The 21,575-nt window shown below is 46.0% G+C and overlaps 1 protein-coding gene across 1 annotated transcript in view; it reads right to left on the minus strand.

The window, feature by feature from the left end:
* Nucleotides 1–9,851: 9,851 nt before the first annotated feature.
* Nucleotides 9,852–21,575, minus strand: part of IGBP1 (immunoglobulin binding protein 1) — a 106,581-nt gene continuing 94,857 nt past the window's right edge. Inside the window, exon 6 of the mRNA XM_086918329.1 lies at nucleotides 9,852–10,392. Within this exon, the coding sequence (XP_086774455.1) occupies nucleotides 10,253–10,392 (140 nt within the window). The 3' untranslated portion in view covers nucleotides 9,852–10,252. The remainder of the gene's footprint in view (nucleotides 10,393–21,575) is intronic.

Below are 21,575 nucleotides of genomic sequence, written 5' to 3' on the forward strand. Positions count from 1 at the left end.
ACCACACCCTTCTTGGCCAATCCGGGGCGACCAATATAACTTGGGCCCGGTCTTGGCGAATTTTCCTCAGAACCCGAGGAATCAAGGGTATGGGAGGAAACGCGTAAAGGAGCTGACTTCCCCAACACAACTGAAACGCGTCCCCCAAGGCTCCTTGCATCGGATACTGGAGACTGCAGAATGACGGGCAGTGAGCATTCTCGCGAGTGGCAAACAGGTCCACCCGAGGGGTCCCCCACGTCCGAAAGACGTGACAAACCACCTCCGGATGAAGCCTCCACTCGTGGTCGGCAGAGAACTGCCGGCTGAGACTGTCCGCACGTACGTTCAGAACTCCGGCCAGATGATTTGCCATCAGGCAAATCTGGTGGTCCTGAACCCAGGACCAGAGACGCAGAGCCTCTCTGCAGAGACACTGCGACCCCACTCCTCCCTGCTTGTTGATGTACCACATCGCGGTCGTGTTGTCCGTCAGGACTTGGATCGACTGACCGCGAAGGGAGGAAGGCCTTGAGCGCCAAACGTATCGCCCGCAACTCTAGAAGGTTGATGTGAAGCAACCTTTCCTCTGGAGACCAAAGACCCTTGACCTCCAGATCCCCCAGATGAGCACCCCACCCTAGAGTGGATGCATCCGTAATCACCGTGGCCACCGATGGAGGTAGATGGAAAGGCTTCCCTTGCGACAGGTTGCCTTCCACGCTCCACCAAGACAGATCCGCTGCAGTTTCTCTGGAGATCTTCACTGACTCCCCGAGATCTCCGTTGTGCTGATACCACTGCCTGCGGAGACACCACTGGAGTGCCCTCATGTGCCAGCGTGCATGGTTGACCAGGAGAATGCAAGAAGCCATCAGACCGAGCAGGCGAAGGACCTTCAGGACTGGAACGACCGCTCCAGGGTAAAACAAAGGAATCATTTCCTGTATGTCGCGAATCCTTTGAGGGGGAGGGAATGCACGACAAACAGTAGTGTCCAGTACGGCACCTATGAACAGGTTGCGCTGGGAGGGCACCAGGTGAGACTTGGGTACATTTATCGAAAAACCCAACCTGAACAACAACTGAGTTGTCTCCTGCAGATGATGGAGCACCTTCTCCGACGACTCCGCTTTGATCAGCCAGTCGTCTAGATACGGAAACACAGGTATCCCCGATCTCCTGAGATGAGCTGCCACCACCGCCATCACCTTGGTGAAGACTCGAGGCGCAGTAGTAAGACCAAACGGAAGGACCGCAAACTGGTAGTGCTGCGACCCAACCGTGAAACGGAGATACTTCCTGTGCGACTTCAGGATTGGGATGTGGAAATACGCATCCTGCAAGTCGAGCGACACCATCCAGTCTCCTTCCATCAACGCTTGAAGAACCTGAACAAGGGTGAGCATCTTGAATTTCTCCTGCTTCAGATAGAGATTCAAGATCCTGAGGTCCAGGATAGGACGAAGCCTGCCATCCTTCTTGGGGATCAGGAAATACCGGGAGTAGCATCCCTGACCCCTTTCCTGCTCTGGGACCACCTCTATCGCACCCTTTCGCAACAGAGTAAGAACCTCCTCCTGCAGAAGAGACAGATGTTCCTGGGTGCAAAAACCTTGACAAGGAGGGTAAACAGGGGGGAATTCCCGAAAGGGAAGGGCATACCCATTTTCTACAAGATTGAGAACCCAAAGATCTGACGTAACCGATTCCCAATCCTGTAGAAAATGGGTAAGCCGACCCCCAACCGGACCCACATGATCCTGAATAGCGGATCTAGGGCTGCTTTTCTGCGGCAGGGGGGTTGGAAGAGGTGGAGGAAGAGGAGGGCTGACGTCCACGAGGACGCGCTCTTTGTTTTCCCCTGTACGATCTGTACATTGAATTTTGCTGCTGCTGCTGTTGCTGCTGTTGGCCTTGCCGGAAATTCCGAAAGGAGCGACCAAAGCCCCTGAACCTTCTGCCGGAAGAAGCGCCCCTGATCTGGAGGCCCAAAGACTTCGCTGTTGCCCTGCAATCCTTGAACCGCTCAAGAGCAGCATCCGCCTTTTTCCCAAAGAGACCTGAGCCATCAAAGGGGAGATCAAGCAGCGTCGCCTGAACATCAGCCGAAAAGTCCGATGACTTCAACCAGGCAGATCTCCTTGTCGCAACAGCGGTGCCCATAATTCGAGCCACAGAGTCAGCAGTGTCCAGACCACTTTGAATTACCTGGCGGGCAGCCGCCTGAGTGTCATTAATCACCTCCTCAAAATCCTTTCGGTTTGCGTCAGGAATTTTAGGGGCCAGGATACGTAAGGAGTCCATCAGGGCATGAACATACCTCCCCATTAGGCATGTGGCATTAGTTGACTTTAAGGCCATACTAGCCGATGAAAAGGTCTTTTTCGCCACCTGGTCCTGTTTCTTTGCCTCCTTCTCACAAGGAACCTGCGGAAAGGCACTAAGACTCTTCTTTGAACAGGCAGCCTGAATGACCAGGCTCTCCGGCGAAGGATGTGAAGAGAGAAAAGCCGGGTCCTCAGGAGCGGCCCTGTACCTCCTTGCAACACTCTTTGATACCGCAGGAGCAGACAAGGGTTTCTTCCAGACTTCCATAATAGGATCAGTCAAGGCATCATTGAATGGAAGTAAAGGCTCAACCACCGAATTTGGAGAATGCAATACTTCTGTGAGGAGGTTAGACTTGAACTCCACTGTAGGCAGAGTCAATTGAAGCTCAGCAGCTTTTCTCATAACTAGATGGTAAGGCTGGATATCCTTAGATGGAGCACCTGAGCCTGAGGGCAACTCCCACTCAGGAGAGAAATCAAGGGTCCCAGAATCCGCCAATTCCTCAAAACAGCTCTCCTCTAGCTCACCTTCTTCAACGTCAGACTGAGAGCCCATATAACTCTGCTCCTCCAGAAGGCGTTGTGCTTCTCTTCTGGATCTCTCCTTAACACGCCTCGCAACCGGATCCACCAGCGGCTTCGACGGATTCGGGGCCGACGCCGGTATCGAATCCGACGGCACAGAAGAATGCCCTCGAGGATGATCAGGAGCAGGTGACGCCGGAATCGGCGTCGACGACTTCGGCGGTGCCGGGAAATGCCAATGCGGCGTCGGAGCCAGCATGTAGGGCATAAACGGAGCCGGAGGATAGGAGTGAGGAACTCCCAGGCTGAATGCCAATGGACCCGTGGGACCCGAAGGCGCACCAGAGGGGTACCATGCCCTTGAGAAGACACCATACATTGCGTTAAGAAACGCAGAAGGGTCCTGGCCTGGAGCAGGAAAGGGCGGCTGAAAACCATCAGGCCGGTCCTGAAGAGGGATCGGATTCGGCTCTACGACAGGCGCGGAATCCACATCCTCCCGGGCCTCCTCCTCTTCACGGGCCGGGGACGGCGCCGGAGACGGACTCGGAACCGGAGAAGCTTTCGGAGCCGGAGATGGAGATCGCCCACGCGACTCAGATGGCGAGGCCTCACCTTCATGCTCGGAGACTTCGAGGGTAACCACCTTCGAACGTACCTTCTTCGGTGACCTCGACCTCGACCTCGAGCCCGACTCCTTACCAGACCGGCGTCGGGACTCATGTCTCCTCTTCTTGTGCTTTTTCTTCGACTTCGAAACATGATCCGACGCCGACTTCGAAGACGACCTCTCTCGAGAAGCAGATCTCGACCTCGCCCTGGACTTCGACCTCGCCCTTCGAGAACGAGACCTCGACGACTTCTCCCTTCCAGCTTTCACCTTCGCAACCAGAAGTTTGGCTTCTCTCTCCCTCAGGGCCTTCGGATTCATCTTCCGACATGAAGAACAATCCTCCACATCATGGTCGGGACTTAAGCACCAGATGTAGTCTTCATGGGGGTCGGTAATGGACATCATTTTACCGCACTCCCTGCAGGGCTTGAAGCCGGTCTTCTTAGATGACATTTTCGAAGAAACAGGATACAGAGAAGCAGAATTAACCAACAAAATGGCAACAATGTACCAGTAGGCTACAGAGATTCCCGATAACCGTTAGCGTCGACGACGCGGAAAAAAGGGAACTGATGTCATCACGCCGGCGTGGGCCTGTTATAGGCGTCGGTGACGTCAGCGGAGTGGCGAGCGGAGCCGTGTCTCTGTGACGTCCTATCCACGTCGGCGCGAGGCTACGAAAAAGAATTTCCGAATGTTGCTGGCGCAAGGGGGATATTCACAAGGTGAGGAATCCACACGGCAGATGTATCTATCAGAAAGTACTGCTTCTTCCACACTTTAACAAACCACTCTTCTAGCCAAGTGTGCTACATACACATTCCACACACAATTCAAACCCTAAAAGCAGATTAAACGGTCTCTTAAACACACTGATTAGTCTCTGAGCTGTATTTAGCATTTTCACCTTGTTAAAACAAAAGGGAGGTGGAGGTGGATTGCCATCAGCTGCCCATAGCAGAGCACAGTGAAAACCATGAGGGCAATTTAAACAGTCACGGGCAGTAAAATAACAGCAGTTTTAAAGTACAAAGCACAGAATCTGGGAGGTAAATTTAAACAGTCACAGGTACAGGAAAAATCACGTTAAAATGTTTCAAGTATACACAGCACAAACTCAGGGTGCCGATCACCTTCTTTTATCTTTTGCTCACCGAGCTGTTGGGGTACAGGGAAGCTGGGGCTGCAAAATGGAGCCACTAAACTCTGCGCCATCGCTTCTCAGGTGCTACGGAGTCCCCCCCAGAGCGCCATGGTGCCACCTAGCGGAACACGGCTACAAAAATCATTGGATCCTGACTGGCACCATAAGGGGTTTTCTAAGGTGTGGAATAGATGGTTAGAAATATTAATCATAAACCAGATATTGGTTAAGTTCCAAGAAAGGAATCTACGCCCGGGTCTTTGACAGAACCAGGACTCCCAATTTGACAGTTCAACTACCATACCATGGCTCACTAATGCTAATGGCATTGTACTAAAATTGTTCAACTCCTTTCTCAATAACAGAACGCAGAGTCAGATCCAATCAAACTCTATCCAACTCCAGTCCCTGTACGCTGGGGGTGCCACAAGTGTCTTCTCTCTCCCCCCACGCTTTTCAATTCATTCATTGAACCTCTTACTGTAATCCTCAAAGCATCTAACATCCAATATCACATGTATGTAGATGACACCCAATTGTATAAGAAAATCTCTTCCCTTGAAGATATTAAAATACTCAACGGAACCCTGCTCAAAACCCAAAAGTGGTTAACCTCCAACTACCTCAAACATAATGCCGTCAAAAGAGAATTCCTACTTATATCACTATTCAAGCAAACCCCCATTGTAGAGAAATGTGTGAAAAACCTCTCCGCTCAACTGCACACCCCAAATCATGGACTACGAAATCGCTATGAATAGTGCTGGATAAGAAGTTAAACATGCAGGATTATATCAGCATTTCTATCAAAGGAGCGAATTCCCAACTGAGCATCCTCCGGAAACTGAAACCCTTCCTTCCCCATGCGGACTTCAAATATGCGGTGCAATCGTTAGTCATCTCATGGTTGGAATAAGTTAGTGCCACAGTCTGAGGGCTACCAAGACACAGATTAGCCCCCCTCAGAGCATCTCTGAACGTGGCGGCTAGGCTCATCACTGGCTCCAAGAAATCCAACCACATTTCTCCGGACCTGAAATCTCTCAACTGGTTTCAGTTTGAGGCAAGTATTCAATTAAAAATTGCATGTATGACTCATAAAGCACTGCATTTCCCCTTTGTACCTGCCAAATAATCTTGAATTGTCAGGCGGTGCCTGTGCCTCAAGGAGCTCCAGCACCCTGCTTCTCAAGCCAAAGAAATATAAAAAATGAAAACCTACAATTGTACTTACTCAGATTTTGTTCCGAGAATCTGGAACTCCCTCCCTCCGGAAACCAGACGGATTCCTTCTATGCTCGCCTTCAAAAGGATAGTGAAAACTTTACCGATGATCACCGCGCTGAGATAGGAGACGAAAGGGCAAGAGTTTCTATCATGTAACACTGATTATGGCCTACTTGGCAATTATACTACCCCATTGCCTGCCACTTTTATGTCTTTTGGTTGTCATTTTTACCGGCTTCAACTATGTGAGTGATGGCTGTTTCGGTGGTGTGGCAGTGCCAGAAGCCAGATTGGAATTGATCAAGGAGTTTGAATTACTTAAGGTGGTTCCACAATTGTTCATGAACACATTTATCAAGGGGTTTTGCCAGCATAGGGATGTTTGTGATTGGGAGAAAATTATTCAGATCTTCAGGGTCAGCTGTCTGTTTTTTAAGAATAGGCAGAACCAGACCAGAGTTTAGGCAGCCCGGGGTTTCACCTTGAAGGAGAGAAGCATTGATAATCTTGGACCAGAGCGGGACTAGTGATCGTATCAGGTCTTTAAAGAGTTTGGAGGGGATCATTGAAGTGATTTGAAGGTTTCATGGTAGCGAGAATGTTTAAGATGGATGTGTCGTTGAGGGGTATGAATTGACTCCAAGAGGCATTCTTTTTAGGTGAGTGACAGGGCACAATGGCAGGCAGCTCAGGTAAGGAGTCAGGAGCGAGTGATAGATATGATCAGATCCGATCCAATCATGTTCGACTTTTCAAGGAAGAAGTCTGCAAAGTAATCGCAGTGAGGCTCAGGGCAGGAGATGAGAGGAGATTGAATAGGCGTGTTAATGGCTTGTAACTTAATCAGTTCAAACAGCCTTCTGGGTAAATTTTTAGCTTTGTCCAGTTGGGATTTGAAGGTCTCTTTCGCTGATCTGATGTGCTTGTTGTAAATACTCCTTCTTAGTCTTAGAATCTTAAGGAGGTCCATAGATGGAGAGGATGTCCAGGAGTGTTCAGCCAGTCTCAGGTTGCGTCTATCTGCATTTAGACTGTCATTGAACCATGGTTTGGAGTTTTTGTTTGACTTATTTTTTAGTTAAAGGGGGGGCAATTGCATTCAGGGCAGTCAAGATGGAGTTGCTGTAGCGTTCAGTGAGTTCGTGAACATCAGACATGGAAGCAGGTGGCGGGAGGGACAGATTGCAATGGGAAATGAACTCATGTAAGTTTGTGTTATGCAGCGATCTTTTCCAGAATTTTTGTTTTAAAGGTCGCCCTCTTTTGGAGTTCCACCTTTCTAGGATTCCGAAGGTGATATAGTGATGATCTGACCAGTCACACAGGTCAATAGATTCAAGCTGAATGGAGTTGGGATTGAAGAGGATTAGATCAAAGATCTAGCCTAAGTGGTGTGTTGGACAGGCTCAGAATTTCGTCAGGTTGAGGTCAGCCAGGAAATTTTTGAGACTGATCACTGCCAGATCATTCGGGTCAATCCAGTGAAGATTGAAGTCGCCAAGGAAGATCTGGGGGCTGTGTAGACCCAGGTTGGACGAGATGGTTTCCAGAGTTTGTTCAATCAGAGGGAGGTTATCACCAAGAGGATGGTAAAAAATGTGTAGGTTGCATAGGGGTCTATGTTTGCTGATAATATATATTCACAGGATGAGAGAGTAGCAGAGTGGTACTGACTTGCTGAGAGACTGTTGTGGTAAATACAGGCTATGCCCACTCCCGTTCTCTTAACTCTGTTGCGTCTAATAATGTTGTAGCTAGGAGGGATTAGGATGTCAATGATAGGATTAGGAGGTCTAATTCCTGATCTAGGATGAGATCATCAAGGTCTGTAGCATGTTACACCCCTGATCTACAGTTGAGCAACATGCATTTCAGGTGTGATTTAAGGTCAGTGGTAGAAGGCGGAGTAATGGGGATTTGCATAAGGTTAGCAGTGTTTAAGGCATTAGCATGGTGTCTGGGCGCTCTGTGTGGGTTAGATGGAATGGATTGTATAGCCACTGCTATGACTTGCTTGTGATTAGTAGCTCTCGGAGGTATTAGAGGGGCAGTTTGGGTGATTCCAGTAAAGACTTGCTTGACTGGAAGAGAGGCGTTGTAGTCACAGAGGAGGGAGAGAATGTCCAGACCACATAGGTGATTCTTGGATCTAGTGGGTCTAGATGGGGTGTTAGGGTAGGGAGAAGTACTCCAATTCCGGATGGGCATTTTCTGCCCATGGTCAGTCGATTGCATAACAGAGGGAGTCGGTATTTTGGGGTATTGGTTGTTCATTTGCAGGATCTCCTGCGAGGTCTTGTTAGAAGATAGGTCACGGGCCAACTCCGAAGTGATGTTTATGAGTTTTTCAATGTTAGTTTTGAGTATTAGAAGCTCCAGACTTATTTTGTTAAGCCTAGAGGCGGGTCAGGATCGGGGATCGTGGCTATTGGGTATTGGAAGAGGCAGGCCTTCCTCAGAGAAGGAGTTTCCGAGCTGTTGGTCAGAAGGGAGCTGCAAGGGGGAGCTAGAAAGGAGCATGGGTGGAGGGGGAGAGAGGTTCAAGGGATGAGGACTTGCAGAGGTGCGAGTTCCCTTGCTGTTAATGTGGTTAGGGATGACTGCCATCCGAGGAGAGTGGGTGTGGAAAAATAGAATTATCTAGGTGAGTGGCAGGAGGAAGGGGAGTGAAGTAAGTGTTTTAGAGGTAATCAGGGCTAAGGCTATCGTTAGATCCAGCCATCAGGGAGTGGAGACCGTTCAATCCGGCTGGACAGGAGCTGGAGGGTGAGTCTGTGCAACCTAGCTGTTGAGGTGCTATGTTCATATGGGCGGTGTTCAATGTAGGAGGGGAAGTCAGCAGGCGACTGTGGCTCAATAAAGAGCGTTCTTGGAAGTCCTGAGGGCTGGTTAGGGGGCTGGCATCACTAGAGAGATTGAGAAAGTTACTTTGCTCAAGAGATTTTTTGAAGGAGGACAAGTAGTCATCAAAGATACCCAGATTCCGATCGGTGGCTTGTATGGGGATAGTCCCATTGTTGTAAATGGATATGGTGGTATTCGCTCTGTATGTGGGTGAAGGCACAGCAGTGAGCCTTATGCCATGTGGACATTTCTTAGCTGAGCGATCTTGAGTGACAAATTGAATGCCTCTCTCCACTGGGCTCTTCTTTTCGTATAAAATATCAGATCACTAATAATAGCCCCTTTTTTATGCAAAAGGAAGGGTCAGAGATAAAGGTTTCTGGATTAGACTTGAGTAGTCTATGATTGAGAGATTTAACCAAGTTTTTGGACAAGTTGGTCAGATAGTTAATAATGTAGCTGTTCATACCTAGCTTCTCTAGTCTGGAGTCCAATATGCTCTGAGCACCAGAGGGCATGATTTAGAGGAGAGGCGGTGGGATCATAAAGAGGAAAAATCGCCTGGTGGAATGGATTTACTTTTAATTGTGGGGCTCGCGTGGAAAGCCCAGAGTCACTGACCATTCCAAGCTGGCCTACAAGACAGGCAAATGAAGAGCTGTGCAGGAGACTCAAATGATTACGGTACGAGAGGGGGAGGAGGAGAGTGGAAAGTTTACCGTGAAGAAGCTCAAATGGATAACAGTGTCACTAACCACAAACTAACCTCTCCCAGCCTCTCAATTGCACCCATACCTAGACTATACAAACATGCACACACACTATCTCCACAACGAATAGATACCTCATACCAACTACCTTCAAACTAACACTTCATGCTCTACAACACATGCTTCAGTACTCCATGCTCCAAATATAACAGACCTCTTTGCCAATCACATTAGTAAGCTCTTCATCACAGAAACATGGCTCGTAGTTATATCATGGAACAACAACACTGTATCCGTCAGGACTGCCACCCCAGCTCCAATTTACAAAAAAGAGTTGAGGACCCACATCTTTATAGAGCACTACATTATGATGCAGTACACTTCTGCTCCCAAAACCCAGCTACCTCTGCAACCACTTGCTAATTGTATTCTTTGTTAGATGTGCTCAATGCAAATTCATATATACATACATAAAATGGAAGAAAGAGCAACCAGCACTTTATTTTTTTTTTAAAATGAAGGCCAAACGAAAATAATAAATAAGTAGATATAATGTTAACATGTTGGTTTACATTGAAGTTCAAATTCATCAGGTCTGTATGCCACATCTGTGGATGCCTGTCTTTGGAGTATCCATCACGCGCTCTTGTGGCCAGCTTGGGGATACTGCTTCACACAGTCCGAATCCACAATGGCAAAGCTCTCATCTGGCCTACCACACTCAAAGCGTAAACCATGGCACATTCCAGTAGCCACATAAGACTACGTGAGACAGCAGCTTGCCAAAACAGGCCTACTCCATAGCCTGTTTGACAGTATCTGTCAGTACATCTTGTGGAAAACTAAACACCCAAGCCATGGTCGCTACTGGAACAGATCAGCCCATGTTCTTTCTGTTGCCATATCCACGGCGGTGATCATCCTTCCAGTCATCCCATGCACGAGCTTTGAGGACAGCCTCATCATCGTCCTGTTTCTCCTCCTTTGCTTGCTCCTCTTCCTCCCTAGTGGATTCAGCTAGAGGCAAGGAAAACAGCCAGAGGTTAAACACAATCTCCAAGAAATGAGTCAGACTCATAGAATTTGAGTAATACAGATTTACTATACAATGAAAAAGAATTAACGTGAATACTTAACTTCTTTATGGTTAAAATTTCAGAGCCAAAAGGCCTATAAACAAACACTTCCTTTTTACCCAAAGAACATTCTTTCCTACACAGAAAAGTCTGTATTTAAAATGCAGCTTGGAAAGCAGAATGTAGAGAAGTGGCATTTGTGATGGCCTGTATCAGATTGGAGAATTAAAGTGACAGGAATGCACCCTAGCATCTTTCAGAAGGCACTACAAGCCACACAATCACATCACCCTCATAAATAAAGATGTTGTAAAACAGAGAGGTAGGCTTCATAGCGACAGGTCACGCTTTTGTAAACTAGTTAAAGGCCAAAACGGACACAAGCATTCAGACTTTGAAGACAACCTTGTATCCTGCAAACCTGCCATGCGCCCGATTCCAAGGGGGTTGACGTTATGATCATCTGGACAGTATAACAGTGCTTTCTTAATATGGCGCCATTTTTGATACAGTGCTGGGAATTCCATCGTTCAATACTGTATACTGGTTGGCAGCATTTGGTCATGTGAGATTAGTTCTGAGTTCAACGATTATTACACTATATTTGTCAAACAACCTCAGCGTTTCTTGATCTTACTATCAAACCTACACGCAGAGCTACACTTTCAAGTCAGGCACAGGGTAGAGGAAAGGGCAGCAAAACAATGAAGACTTTCTGGTGGTTCGTATTCCAGGTTGGGAAGAGGCCAGCTGGCACACTAAATTTGAATCAATTAGAAAGAACACAGCGTACGTTTTAAAACAAATTAGAGACTTGTTTATGCTGAAAAATCCAATAAAAATAGAAAGTAACGGGACAAAATAAACACTAAAGCAACATACAGCCTTTGCCAAAAAGTTAAAAGCATGGGCTCGTTCCAAGAACTAGATCATAAACCAGTAACTGCCACAACACTTCAGACCCCAGCAGCAGAAAGGTGACCGGCCCCTACTAATAAAACTGCCAGTGTAGCCATTGAGAAGACCAGAGCATGAAGACCTCCAGGAAATCCTCACTTCAAGATCACTCTAATCTACATGCTGTGACTACAACACTAACATTTCACACCCTAACAGAACAAGTGGGATCATCAATGTTCAATTAAGAACAGTCGAACCATTCACAATCTGAAAAAAGCCTCATAAAGCAATTAACTAATCATCACTGAAACCATGTAAGGGGACCATGTACACAGGGGTGCATAGGAGTGAGATATCAAAACACCAAGCCTGACTTCCATGTCGACAATACCTACAATTTCAACACAATGTACTTTATATCTGTAAATCTTCTTTTCTGGTGCTGAGTTTGCATTGAGATACTGGCCCACATGCCTCGAACACTGCAGTTCATATATTAATTCAATGTGTGAGAAGTTCCCAGCTTCAGAGCCGATTAATGGCAACAGACAGCAGCAGCGTCAAAGCCCACCATCTGCAATGTAGCGGTTGAAAAAGGTAGACATCGCATTGGGATAGTAGGTATTGTATACACGGAGTCCATACTTATGAGATGGTCATTGTGTACAAATATAGTCCTGAAGAGGGCCTCATGGGTATTTACCTTTTAGAGACCGAAACACCAGCAATTTACACACACATTTACACACATCAACCTTTATAAAGTTGAACTATTTGCATTACAATGTTTTTTATTCTTACTCTCAAGATTTTTGTTGTTGGGCTGAGCGGTAATGTTCACTACATAGGATTTTTTATGAATTCAAATATATTAGATACTTGTAAGTTTGATAGGGTGGATTTTTGCATATATGTGATGTTTATTTATTTGTACTTCCAAGAGTTGCAACGTCCTGGATAAACCCTACTGCTGGACAGAAATGGAGTTGCCACACTACTACTGCTGGACCGGAGACTAGAGAAATGTGGCATACAAGGAAACATTCATCATTCATAGGCACAAGAAGTGACATCTTTGAATATCCCATCATCAATCTGCACAAGAAGGGACATCACTGGATCCTTTACCCACCATTCCTCCCCCTCTTTTTTTGGTTTAAATATCTATTGATATTTTATTTTTGACATGACTATCATTACGACTTTGTATAGAACAATCAGATGCAGAGAGCAGAGATAGAGAACACATATGCAGAATAGCATTTTCCAGTGCATCAATATAACAATGACAATAATGTGCTACCCTCAATTACAGTGTCCTGCATCTTGCAAGCATATGTTCTAGAGTCACTGCGTGCTATTTCTCACATTCTTGCCAAATCATGTATAACATGTTACAAGCATCATTTCCGTATCTTGCTTATGACATATCCAGACTGGACTGTTATGGAAGGATCTTAGTGTTAAACATCTTGTATATACAATGCTTACCAGTCGGAACTGGTCATTTTACTGCAAGAGAATAAAATAGGATTCCCATGGTGAGAGGACGCAGATAGTAATCACTGGTATGTACCAATAAGACCTAATTCCTCCGCCCTCCTTGGACCGATTTAAAGATGGATGCAACTCGAACATGCCACTGGCCCACCAAAGGCAAGCCCTTCTGCTTACGTCCGCGTCTGGACCACGTTGAGCGCCAGGAACCTATGTCCTCTACCTCCCATCCCCCCACTAATCCGCGGAGACTATGCACGCCCTCAACTCCAGCCACTGCTCCCTAAGCTGCTGCTTCGCTGCACAACACGGATGGAGCATTCTCCTGCCCTTCTTGAGCGTTCGTATGCACTTACCACACCCAACACTCACTACGCCTGCATCGAAAGTAACACCCCAATCTCTCACACTCACAGTTCTGCAACCACCAACACAACACAAGATCGTCAGGTATAGCAGACTTCACAAGCCCTGAGGTAGAATCGTCACCATCCACAAGAACACCACAAGTTGCCCCATCCCCACAGACATGTGATCCTCCAATCTCCAACACGTGTTGTTCAAGTTCTACGTCACAGCCAACTTCTCCCTGAGTGGCTTACTCATCTACTGACCACCTGGACTACGCATCAACTTCACTGACATTATCACAGACTTAGTTGCACCACTCAACCTTGACGTTAGCCATGACATCCTACTTGGACACCTTAACTTCCACCTGGAAGACCATGCCAACCCCAACTCAAAAGCACTAATCGAAGAACTTGGAAGCCTCTGCCTCACCCAATGAGTAAAAAGGACCTATCCATGTTGCCTGTCCACGAAAGGATAAAGTTTAAATCCCTCTGTATTGCTCACAAATCATTACAAGGCAAGGGTCCCCCTATTTTGAAGGACATAGTGCTCCCCTACAAAGCTAATAGGCCCCTTCGCTCAGACCATGAGTGTCGAGCCAAAGTCCACAGAGCGAAAAGGGCGCGATCAAGTGGACGGCGGTTTTCCATCAATGCAGCAACCTTGTGGAATTCTTTACCGCTTAAGCTCCGAGCTGAACCTAACCTTATTCGTTTTCGAAAGCTCCTAAAAACTTTTCTGTTCCCTCAGGGCCTTTAATTCCACTCTCTGTTTTCAGTAGTCTGGGTTCTGCAGCGCTGGGACGCTCCAGGGTAACCACACGCTTTATAAATCCACATCCAATCCAATCCATCTTCCTGGACACCACCTAGCTCCAAATTTTACCACCTTCGGAACCTTTGAGTTTAAGAGGACCACCGCCAGACCGGCTAGCAGAAAGTGGAGCAGCATCACTACCAAGGACTGGAACACTGCTATCAACACCCTCCCACCGAACACAGCAAGAGCCTCTCCGAAGCCATCAAGAATTTCAACAACTGGACAATCTTCTGCGCAGACACCATGGCCCCCCTCAAACAGCAATATGACAAGATCTAGACCCTATGCTAGTTTGTACACGCAGGAACACCACTGCAAACAATTGGAGCGCTAATGGAGAATGAGCCAGGACAATGCAGACAGGAGCACTTTCAAATCCCCCTTGAGACAATGCCACCAAACGATTCGGACCAACATATGTGCCACTCTGGCAGACTGTATCACTTCCGGCACCAACAGAAGCAAAGAAATCTTTGACACTGTGAAAGATTTCAGATCACCAGTGGCTGCCTCCCAACTCGATCAAAATCTCCCTCGATTCTAAAGGAACACAATCACCTCCATTTACTTCAATTCGCAACCGGACCGGACAGACCTTGCCAAACACCTCCCAATATTACTCAAAGAACCAATGCTAATCACATTGCCCACAATCACCCCAAAAGAAAACGCTGCCTTAATGAAGTCCATCCATTCAGGGTCTCCATCGGTCCTCTGCTCCCAACACGCCTCTGCCAGAGGACTGCAACCAATCAATACCATGCTCACAACCACTCTGAATTCCTCCACCTCTTCCATGGCCTTCCCAGATGAGGAAATATGCAACTATCCTCCATTAGATAAGAAGTCCTCTGTGGACTCTTCAACGCTCACCAACTACAGACCTATCTTCCTACCACCACTCCAGGCCAAGGTTTAGAGAAAATCATAAGCAGACGCCTCACTGAATACCTCAATGTCCTCCAACTCCTCAGCACCACTCAGTCTGATTTCAGAACCAATCAGTGCGTGGGCACTGCCCTCTTCACCACCACAAATCATATTTGCAGGGCTGAATGGAGGAGACACTGCAGCCCTCATCCTCCCAAACCTATGCAGTGGTTGACACTGTCTTCCAAACCATCCTCATGCAACAACTACAAAACCTCGAAATCCACGGATACGCACTCTGATGTACCTGCTCCTTCCGGACAGGAAGGACCCAGTCAGTCTCGGAAGCTTGCGGCCTCATCTACAGAGTTGCGCAAGAATCCTCCCTGAGTCAGACATTCCTCAACACATACATGATCCATCTGCATTGCATCAACTCTAAAGACATCAACAACAAAAGCTATTCTCTCCTTCACAAATAAGATGCCCAGTAAACGTATCAAGTTCAATGATAGAATGACTGAAATGTTTCACTGTATGAAGACCAACTGTCTGAAGCAGAACAACTAAAAGACCAAAATCATGATCTTCAGGAAGAGCATCTCACAGTGGGACTCTGAATTCTGCAAGAAGCTGAAGACCTGGCTTTCCGATTAGTCCCACCAGGCCTTAGGTTTGGCTAGACTCATCACACTTGCTCAGCACTAGGATACCCTCCCTGGTGATAGTGTACACAACACAAATGGCTCTCACCTAACCTCCGACATTAAGCATCATCCCACTCCCCAGTTTACATTGCCTTTAAGCACAGACCATGCGGCACCTAGAGGCCCAATTATATCACTACTGGTCTTCAATGCCTGCCTCAGCCCACTACCAGACCCCAAAAGGTGATTCACCTAACCTGCTACAAATAGGCTGATGACACTCCTATCATGATCAAGTAGGGAAACCACAACAACCTAGAGAAATTATGTCTAGGCCACGATCTCAAGCTGTCAAGTATTGGATACAGTCTAAGTCTACCCAATTCTTTCAAAACATGTAACTAAACCGGCAAAGATGGGAAGAACTACCTACCAGCTACCAAGCATCTGGCTGCAGGAACTCGCTCAATGTCCGCTAATAAAGTAAGAAATTTGGGAGTGTTGCAGTGACAAGCGGTCATTATCAATGTCACAAGAATTGCTTTCTACACAAAGCAAACTTGCATCTTCTATCATCTAGGTTTCCCAGAGACCTTACAGGGGACCACCGCCCATGTCATGTTTTTCTTAGATTACACAAAGCTATTCTTTATGGACCCCAGCTTATTACTCCAAAAACTGCAACCATCCAAAACACTTCATCAAGACAAATCGTAGACCTTTGGCTATGGGACATCACACCATCCCACCGAATACTGCACTGGATACAAAATACCAGACTCTCTGCCTTAAAGTAATTCACATTGCAACCCAAACTATGGGCCCAGGTTTCACCCAAGTAAAACTCCAACGATATTTGCAGAAAAAAAACGTTATGCTTTAGGAGTGGCACCTCTGCAGACACTTCCTTCCCTGCAAGGAAAAAAATGGAAGCAACCTCCACTCACCAACAGGCAGCAATATTATAGCATGCTTGCCTAACAGACACTAGAACTATTCAACACCATATGAAATTCAGGAACTCCTACTCAAGAAATGAATCATACCAACCAAGAGACCAATCCATTCACCAACATATGGTGCACAATAACGGGTACAAGAACAGGATCATACCTTTAGCTAACAATGCTACTAAATAACACATAAGAATGTACACACAACATCACAACATCTACTTCTCATTCTTCTTCACTCCTCGATAAGTGCAGGTACAACAGGTTTGCACCAACGCGATATGAGCAGGTTCTGATAATTATACACCAAGCCAAAATGATTCCAACTAGGCCATTATTTGCTTTAGCACACTGTTCCAAACAGACAGAGCAACACTTTATAATCTTAAGTGCTCCTATCTTAATCATTTTTGCTTCACTTCATGCAGAAGCAACAAAAACACTTTCCACATAGTCCATACTCCAAACCCTTGCCCTTTAAACCAAAAACAATCTAGTTAGTAGCATGTTACCCACCAGCAGGGTACTTTGGCCATCATCTTACTGAATAGAAGATGGAATCGGCGACACTGACGAGTAGGAGCAGGGAGGCCGCAACAATATACTAAGATTTAATTGTGTATAATAAACAGTACGGGAGGACAACCCCTGACCTTTCGTGTGCCGACTACTTCAGTAACAGGGCATCCACTGCAGCGGCTTGTTTTAACCACAAACGAAACATAAGGAAGAAGCAAGTCCTACATATACCGGTAGCTCCTCCGCACAGTGTGTAACGCCAGATGTAAAACAAACAAAGATACTTTCAGTAAAGGAAGCATCGGAAGCCAACAGATCCTATAAGACTGAGGCATAATGAACGACAATATATAAGTGGGTCCAGAAATAACGATTTTTAATTCTGAGAATCTGTCCTGAAGGTGCTATATGAAGAAAAAACCGAAACACCGCGTCGACTTACCTGCGATTCTTGTTTTCTGTATTATGTTCTAATTTTTATGAACTGTGTATAATAATACGATGTGTGATTACCCTTATGGTTGTTTTTATTATTATTAAATGACTGATATTGTATGTGAAACAAATTCTGTACACTTTTTTTACTAAAATCTATTTACATTAGACTATTTGATTGTCACCTGCCACAAGCAACAAGAATTGTAATATTTGTGGGTATCTCTGCTGTATTCTTGCATCAGCTACACACCAGATACTTGTTGCCTTTAGCCTTTTCCGCTTCCCAAACATCACGAGAAAGGTTTACCCTGGGTCCCGAGTCTTTCATCATACATAGAGGAACAGATAGTATTACCTCTGTACAAAGGCCTCCGGCCTGCAATAGTGGGACACCCCGGGGGTTTGCATTAATCTCCCCCTGGTCCTAGACAATTACAAATAGGGGGCCTCCTTATTTTTCAAACATACTTTGACACGTCATCTCAGGTATGAAGTGCTATGCAAACCCAGCAATACAATACTAAATATGTTGTGCTTCACCTCTTTATCAGCTTCTTTTTCTCACCATCACTACTCGCTGTCTTTTTGGGCTCACAAAAAGCCTGTGTATCCATTTATTATCTCATTTTTCATGAAGGAGGAGTCACTTCATCCCATTCCAAAATAAATGTATCACATATCTGATTCTCCACACAGGTCATGCATACTCCTTTTCGATCTGAAAGGTCATGACTTCTCATATTTCAACAGAGGTCATGCATCCTCCTGTTCCACAAAAGATCCAATTTCCTGCTATTCCAACACACAGGTCTCCTTTCCTGCCAATCCAACACAACACCCAGATTTCCCTTGCAGCAATTCAAACACAATACACGTGTCCCTTCTTGCATTTTCAACGCAAAATACAGGTCTCTCTTCCTGCCATTTTCAACGCAAAATACACGTCTCACTTCTTACCATTTTCAACACAATACACAGGGCTCACTTCCTGCTATTCCAATACCCAGGCTTTACTTACTGCCATTCGAATATACAGGACCCATGCTCCGCCACCATAATATGGACATCCATTTTCCTCCTATTCCAGGAAAGGGTTTACATTTTGGTGTTCCTTAGAAGGCAAGAGGTTAAAGATCCTAGAATTAAATAAGGTCGTAGTTCCTGCTGCTTAAAAAGTAATCTTCCATTTCTTTGGCCTTGAGGCTTTAATACAAAGGATACCTCAATCTATGCAACTAGTGTAATTAACATTTAACTAATCAGCTAGGATGGACTTCGGGGGTCGTCTATGCCTCTACTGCTTTTTAGGTCTCGCCTGTCGATGCGCATGCGCATCGAGCTTGCGAGACTATGGGGGCTTATCCACTCTTTAACCAACTTGCAAGGAATCGTGGCGATTTCTTGCAGTGCACGAGAAATTTAAGCTCAATGCGCATGCGCATTGAGCTTAAAAGCGCGTGCACATGCCCCCAGCCGCCTGCCTTGCCTACTCTCTCTCTCACAGCCTCCCCCAGCTCCGCCCCCTCACTTCTTGATTGCACGGCCGCTAGGCCGTGCCTCCCCTACTCTCCTCCCCCCTCCTCCTCCTACTCTCCTCCCCTGCCTGCCGTGTCGCACCTCTCCCCTCTCCCCGCTCCGCCCCCTCCCCTGCCCGCCCACCAAGGGACGTGATGCATCTTTACGGCCGGGTTGCGGTTATTTGCATGCAGGGCCCGATTATATTTTTCCACACAGTCGTTTTGGAGTGAGTTAATTTTCGTCTTTGTCCACGTTAGCATAAAGATGACAGAACAGCAATAACTAATGGTATAATAAAAAACGGGAGAAACTAAACGCTAGACGGCAGAACAAAAAGCAGGCGCAGTTTACAGGAAATCAAAGACGGCGGAAAAGAAAAGAAGCGCTTCTGTCATAGAGCCTGAAGCGAAAACCCCTGAACCCAGAACCAGGTTCTCATTAACTTTAGTCTGGCACGCAGCCTCAGTTTGCAGAGTCATAGATGCAAACCATGTATTATATTATTGCGCTCTCCATAGCTACACAGTCCTGGACGGCTGCATTGCCCATTGTTGCTCCACCGGGGCAAGAGCTGTGCCACCCTTTGAGGATCCCCGCTGGCTTTGTAAATAAGCCCCGTCTGGGTTATATATATATGCCATTTGGCTATCATTAACATCGAGCAGAAGACCTTTCTGTGCCTCCCCTACTCTCCTCCCCCCTCCTCCTCCTACTCTCCTCCCCTGCCTGCCGTGTCGCACCTCTCCCCTCTCCGCGCTCCGCCCCCTCCCCTGCCCGCCCACCAAGGGACGTGATGCATCTTTACGGCCGGGTTGCGGTTATTTGCATGCAGGGCCCGATTATATTTTTCCACACAGTCGTTTTGGAGTGAGTTTATTTTCGTCTTTGTCCACGTTAGCATAAAGATGACAGAACAGCAATAACTAATGGTATAATAAAAAACGGGAGAAACTAAACGCTAGACGGCAGAACAAAAAGCAGCCGCAGTTTACAGGAAATCAAAGACGGCGGAAAAGAAAAGAAGCGCTTCTGTCCTAGAGCTCGAAGCGAAAACCCTTGAACCCAGAACATAATCTTCACAAAATTATTTTACAAACGTTTAAGCTATTGCCATTATAAATTACAATAAATTTTATTTAAGTATTAATTTACAAAATTAAAAGCCATTGTTATTGGCAATATCAATACATCTAAGTCACGTAAAGACAACACACATTGCATTAAAAATGCTATAGGTGGCACAATTGCGAAAGTTAAAACTATTGACATTGTAACTGACAAAGCTATTACTTTTGCTATTTTCAAAACCAACACAAAGAAAAAAAGTGTCCTTTACAATACCAATTGCTCAAACTTTCCTAATGCGAGACCTATTGCATTTCCAATGCTTGTTAACATTTATATGCAATCTCTTGCCCAGCTGCTTTGTGAATTCCATCTCATTTTTTACCTATACATGCACAGCACACAGGTCTAATTTAACCCCCAAGACCGGGATTCCAAATGAGCTCAACTTTGCCAATGTGATAGATACAGTATTGGTTGACATGAATAACTTTTTACGCACTACACCAACCAAGATGGAAATTTTGATACCAGCTAAGTCAGCAAACAGCTTTTAGGCTTTTCTTGAAGCTACTCCTTGACCATCTATTGTGGTGAGGCGTCTTAGCACTCCAGTTCTAAACTTTCTTTAAATCTATACGATACTGCCACAAATAATCCTGTTTTCCCAGTGTAAAATCAATAGGAGAATATTACTATAACTATCCCTTGCATATAGGATTGTGGTGTTAAATGCAATTATTCAATCCTTGTTCGACCCTTATTTATTTATAAAGTTTATTTATTTATAGAGCGCATGAATCACCCCATAAGGGTATCTCCGTGCTTAGGATACAACAACGAACCCAGGAGATGTTAGAAGAGCGAGGTTTTCAGTAGTTTCTTAAAGGCCAGGTAATCTGTGCAGTGCCATAGGCGAATGGGGAGATCATTCCATAGGCGCGGGCCGAGATGTTAAAAGGCCTTCATTCCTTGTCGATATTTTTGAATTTTGGAACAGAAATCAAGGCTTTGTCTCCTGAACGGAGTGGTCTAGGAGGCACATTGTTTACTAATTTCTTATTTAGATAGCTAAGGCCTAATCTGTATACAGCTTATAGGGCATACAACAGATTTTGAAATGAATCCTTTTTCGTATGGGTAGCCAATGTAACTTCTTAAGCAAGGAAAGGGATGCTGTTCTAGGGGGGGGGACATCGGCCACCATGCGAGCCGCGGTATTTTGGACTACCTGTAATCTATTCATGTCCTTTCCATTAGCTGAGATCAACAGCGCATTACAGTAGTCTAAGCGGCTTAAAATTAATGCCTGGATCAAGGTTTTTCTAGAAGACAGAGGTAAGAAAGGGAAAACTCTTCTGAGCATGCCGAGGTTGTGGAAACAGGCTCAGATGGTAGCGGAGACATGTTCTCTCAAGGTGAGTTTTTGGTCCAGGCGGACTCCAAGGTTTTTCACCACTGATTTAGGGCAAGGGCTGGGGCCCAGTTCCTCTGGCCACCAAGTAGGAGACCATACCAAGGGGGCCTCGCCAAAAAGCATTATC

This window comes from Lissotriton vulgaris, chromosome 4_1 (assembly GCF_964263255.1).
Source record: "Lissotriton vulgaris chromosome 4_1, aLisVul1.2, whole genome shotgun sequence".
Taxonomy (NCBI): domain Eukaryota; kingdom Metazoa; phylum Chordata; class Amphibia; order Caudata; family Salamandridae; genus Lissotriton; species Lissotriton vulgaris.